We start from the raw sequence: 1,930 nt of genomic DNA on the forward strand, positions 1-1,930 counted from the left end.
AAAAATAGGAAGAAGTATCACAGAAAATTTTGTGAATATATATCTACATATATTCATATTCTCAATTAGTATGCTTTTAAATTTTTCTAAAATTATTTGAGATCTCAGGAAAAGCCTCCATATGCTCCAGATATGCAAGATGTGGGATTCTGTGTCCTGTGTCTCAGTCAGTGACCTTCCAGGGCTGGTCTTTTACCAGGAACGTGGAGAAAATTGTCCTGGAGCAAGAATCCTGGATCCTTTTAGGAGGTATCATGCAAGATACAGGCTTTTGTTTCATGCATTTCAGAATGAGGTATTGGCCCCCAATATCCTATGGTCACAAAAGCCAGAATCCTTGGCATTTTAAATGTCATCACTCTAGGTACTGAGCCTCTTACTTCCTGATGTGGTTGTCCAAGATAATGACCCTGTACATCAACGCCATATATAACTTCAAAATAAATATGATTTTATGGGCCCTTCTCGTTAAATAATTTTCTACTTAAAAACAAATAATTCAGAAGAGAATATCATAGAATAACTATCTATCTAATGGTATATATTATACATGCTATTAATTTCTATCGTCATTAGTGTCTGCTTAGTGGACATTTTAGAGAGAGACTGAAGCTATTAGAGACAAACTGTTTTTCACATTTTGGTTTCTATGGAATATAATCATACAAAACAACATAATTGGAATGAAATGAGAGACCATTTAGTCCTCTTACTACTTTTATTGATGAAAAATCACAGATTCAAATAAGGGATATTTTTTATACAAAGCCTGACATCAGTAATTGTTGTGTTTGTTTTTATACACACACACACACACACACACACACACACACACACACACATGTATATGTGTGTGTGTGTGTATATATATATATATATAGTTATATATATATATATACATATATATATAACTATATATATATATATAATTTCCCTAATAAGTTATAATCTCTGTATCTTTTTTCAATACAGATCTTGTGAAAAGAAACAAATGACTGAAAAGAATTTTACAGCTGTGACAGAGTTTATTCTTTTGGGATTGACGGACCACGCTCAACTGAAAATTGTACTTTTTGTGTTGTTCCTGGTGATTTATGTCATTACCTTGGTGGGGAATCTAGGCATGATCTTCTTAATCCGAATCACTCCCAAGCTCCACAAACCTATGTACTTTTTCCTCAGCTGCCTTTCTTTTGTAGATGCCTGCTATGCATCTGCCATTGCACCCAAAATGCTGATAAGCCTACTGGTTGTGAAGGCAACCATCTCGTTTTTTGCTTGCATGGTACAGCACTTGTGTTTTGGGGTGTTTGTTACCACAGAAGGTTGCTTGCTGTCAGTAATGGCATATGATCGTTATGTAGCTATTGCAAAACCTTTGCTTTACAGTGTGGCCATGTCTAAGAGGAAGCGTGTAGGGCTGGTCATCGGGTCATGTATGTGTGGGATAATTAACTCATTAATACACACAATAAGCTTGGGCAGACTGTCCTTCTGTAGGTTGAATGTTGTCAGCCACTTCTTCTGTGATATTCCCTCACTCCTAAAGCTGTCGTGTTCTGAAACCTCCATGAATGAGTTGTTGCTCTTAACCTTCTCTGGTGTCATTGCCATGTTCACCTTCCTGGTTGTGCTGATTTCCTACATGTTCATTGTTCTTGCTATCTTGAGGATCCGCTCAGCAGCAGGCAGGCAGAAAGCCTTCTCCACCTGTGCCTCTCACCTGACTGCTGTCACCATATTCTATGGAACCTTAAGCTTTAGTTATATTCAGCCAAGCTCCCAGTATTCTGTAGAACAGGAGAAGGTAGTTTCTGTGTTCTACACCCTCGTGATTCCCATGTTAAACCCACTGATTTACAGTCTGAGGAACAAAGAGGTAAAGGATGCTGTGAAAAGGGCCTTAGAAATGAAACATTACCCCTGTTAG

The 1,930-nt window shown here is 37.5% G+C and overlaps 1 protein-coding gene across 1 annotated transcript; it reads left to right on the plus strand.

Annotated features, from left to right (window-relative positions):
* The first annotated feature begins 991 nt into the window (after positions 1-991).
* LOC103302310 (olfactory receptor 5J2) lies at positions 992-1,930 on the plus strand. The gene has a single exon (XM_008159371.1). The coding sequence runs from the start codon at positions 992-994 to the stop codon at positions 1,928-1,930; it is 939 nt and encodes a 312-aa protein (XP_008157593.1).

Source organism: Eptesicus fuscus, chromosome 13, assembly GCF_027574615.1.
Source record: "Eptesicus fuscus isolate TK198812 chromosome 13, DD_ASM_mEF_20220401, whole genome shotgun sequence".
Lineage (NCBI taxonomy): Eukaryota > Metazoa > Chordata > Mammalia > Chiroptera > Vespertilionidae > Eptesicus > Eptesicus fuscus.

Excerpts from the sequence above, each read along its gene's own strand:
- LOC103302310 (XM_008159371.1), top strand. The coding sequence starts at position 992 with ATGACTGAAAAGAATTTTACAGCTGTGACAGAGTTTATTCTTTTGGGA.